The 3103-nt window shown below is 35.3% G+C and overlaps 1 protein-coding gene across 1 annotated transcript; it reads left to right on the top strand.

Annotated features, from left to right (window-relative positions):
* Positions 1–151: 151 nt before the first annotated feature.
* On the top strand, positions 152–2540 carry LOC107577178 (clathrin light chain B-like; the record flags this gene model as incomplete). Its single annotated transcript, XM_016263278.1, has 4 exons — positions 152–225; positions 334–574; positions 2244–2293; positions 2423–2540. Coding segments are annotated over exons 2-4 (349 nt in total), but the record flags the coding sequence as incomplete, so codon positions are not given.
* Positions 2541–3103: the final 563 nt, after the last annotated feature.

Genomic DNA, 3103 nt, shown 5'->3' with positions numbered 1-3103 from the left:
AAAAAAAGAAAACAAATCATCACATCACAGTATGAACTATGGCATTATCAAACATCTTGATGCAGGGTTGAAGTGTGAATTACACTGACTCCAGTAGATGGAGACAAAACACCACAAATCTACTGTGCGTTCAACATTATTGTTACTGACGTTTTCCCAGCACTGAGCACTCCCAACAAGAGCTGCGTGTCATTCAACTCATGGCCAACCTGCTGCCATAAAAAAGTCTACATTATTTTATATACTTTTACAACGCACAAATCTGTCTATGTTTGACCTTTAACAACTAATGTAAGTTGATTTTTCCTTTAAACACTCCTAACTTGCTTGAAGAACAAAACAGCTGGAGGGTTTTAGTGCAGCTTTACGGAAGCCGGTGTTACTTTGTTAAACATGGCTGACGACTTTGGCTTTTCGGCCTCCGACAACGGAGTTCATGCAGAAGAAGATCCGGCCGCGGCGTTTCTGGCCCAGCAGCAGAACGAGATCGCCGTGATCGAGAACGACAGCGCCGGGTTCAGTGCGCTGGAGGACGGCGGACCTCCGCCCGCGAACACCTACACGTCGTTCGGAGGTGAATGTGTCCTTCATCATTACTATTATTATACGATTTGTATTATACTGTTATACGATTATTCAAGTTTATTTGTGTAAACGTAATGCAAATCTTACATGTAAGTACCAGTAAATACCATGGTATACGAATATGGTAGCCTACTAAATGAGTGCCATATAGCACTTGCCATAAAGTACCATGTTTTTTGACAATTTCTTACGAAAAGTAATGTGGCAGTATTGAACTTACTGTACCGTGATATTTACAAGTACTTTTAAGAATCCCATGATACATGTCCAAACCATATTATATTATATTATGAGATTATATTATATGTGAAGTTACATGTAAGTACCAGTAAATACCATGGTATACGAATATGGTAGCCTACTAAATGAGTGCCATATAGCACTTGCCATAAAGTACCATGGTTTTTGACAATTTCTTACGAAAAGTAATGTGGCAGTATTGAACTTACTGTACCGTGATATTTACAAGTACTTTTAAGAATCCCATGATACATGTCCAAACCATATTATATTATATTATGAGATTATATTATATGTGAAGCTGGTCCACACAACCAGTCATAAGTAGCACGGGTATATTTGTAGCAATAGCCAACAATACATTGTATAGGTCAAATTTATCGATTTTTCTTTTATGCCAAAAATCATTAGAATATTAAGTAAAGATCATGTTCCATAAAGATATTTTATAAATTTCCTACCATAAATATATCAAAACTTAATTTTTGATTACTAATATGTACAATTTTATAGGTGATTTTCTCAATAGCCTATTTTGATTATTTTGCACCCTCAGATTCCAGATTTTCTAATAGTTGTATCTAACGAACTATACATCAATGGAAAGCTTATTTATTCAGCTTTCAGATGATGTATAAATATATATTTTTTTTAAAAAGTGAACCTTATGACTGGTTTTGTGGTCCTGGGTCACACATTATATTATATTATATTATATTATATTATATTATACTTTTTAGTAAAGAATAGTGCACATTAATTCAATGACTTAAAACAAAAACAACCACAATTACAAGTTTACAAAATAATAACAACTGTATTTGTTGTTTGTTAATATTAATCGTTATTACTTTCTCATTATAATAATAACAATATAGCAAAGATGATCTAATATGAATTGTGTGGGAAGTGACCTACACTCATCGTCATCATCATCATCATCAAAATTATCCATAAGCTGACAGTTGTGGAGAGAGATTAATCATGATTGACAACAACCATGAAGACTCTGATTTGGATAATTTATTGTTGTTAAGTGAATTTCAGTCTAATACCACCAAATCAATGTTTTTCAGTAGTCTAACATCACATATTCAGCTTTAATGCTGGAGTTAAAGTCACACATGCCACACTGTCAAGTTAAGTCAAGCAAGCAAACTGGAAAAGCGCACTAGTAAAGGCTATTTGTGTATGACAAAAGAGTAGAGACAATCAAGGTTGCTGAGCTAAACCGCTTTGAACACACCAGCCCACCTGCTGACTAGATCCAGAAATTGTGAGAGAGGTCTTTACGTACTCACAGTCCGACAAGGTGTGCTGCATTCCAGTGATGCTTGTAATGTTTCTATAGTCAACGTAGCGTAGAAACTTGCCTAACGAGTGCTTAAACTCGTGTTGTTTCTGCTATTTGAGTGCAGGTGACTTTGGAGACGAACCTGCTACTGCTTTAAACGGAGATATGTTTCAGGTGAGTGTGGTTAGAAAAACAACAAATTTTGTCATATTAAATGTTCTTGTTTGTTTTTATGTACTACAACACAATTGGCAATTGTGCCAGGAACGGACGTTGTTAACATTACATCATTTGTAACATTAGGACACCAACGGCACAACTGACAGCTACTCAGCGATCGCCCAAGTCGACATGCAGAGACAAGAACCTGAGAGCCTGCGCAAATGGAGGGAGGAGCAAAAGGCTCATCTGGAGGAATTGGGTACTGAATTATTTCCTGTATAATTATAAATAACCTTCAATAGGAAATTGTGCTTTTTGTGTTTGTGTTAAAACTGGATAGCCTGCCAAGTTCAAATAACACAATTATTTGGCATGTCATAATTTTAGATGGGACAAATTTCTCAAGTGAAAGCCTTGGTTCTTAAAAGCTGGTTTAAATTTTTTACATTTTTTCAATTTAAAACCAGTCAATTAATAGTGCTTTTGACAAATATGTTTAAAATTATCCAGGCTATTCCACAAAAGCCTGGTCCCTTATTATGGTGGCCGACATGTTTAGATCACTTGGCCAGTTGAATTCTTGTTTTGTGAAACAAATGAATCATGGGCGATGAATATGGTGCTTCTACAGTGGCAGCAGAAATCGAAAACAGTCTCTTGAAGTTATGCTACAGCCGTGTAATAGACATTGGTACATATCATTTTGCTAGCAAAACATAACCAAAAAGTTAGAAATGAGAACACTTTAATGGAAAGACAGTTTAAACACCTTTATTCAAATGGCTGATTTATAATAGAAATATGAATTTTAAAGACATAAAT

This window comes from Sinocyclocheilus grahami, unplaced genomic scaffold (assembly GCF_001515645.1).
Source record: "Sinocyclocheilus grahami isolate Dianchi unplaced genomic scaffold, SAMN03320097.WGS_v1.1 scaffold5328.1, whole genome shotgun sequence".
Classification (NCBI taxonomy): Eukaryota; Metazoa; Chordata; class Actinopteri; order Cypriniformes; family Cyprinidae; genus Sinocyclocheilus; species Sinocyclocheilus grahami.
The sequence above is the reverse complement of the archived record's forward strand: the minus strand, read 5'-3'. Positions and strand labels throughout refer to the sequence as shown.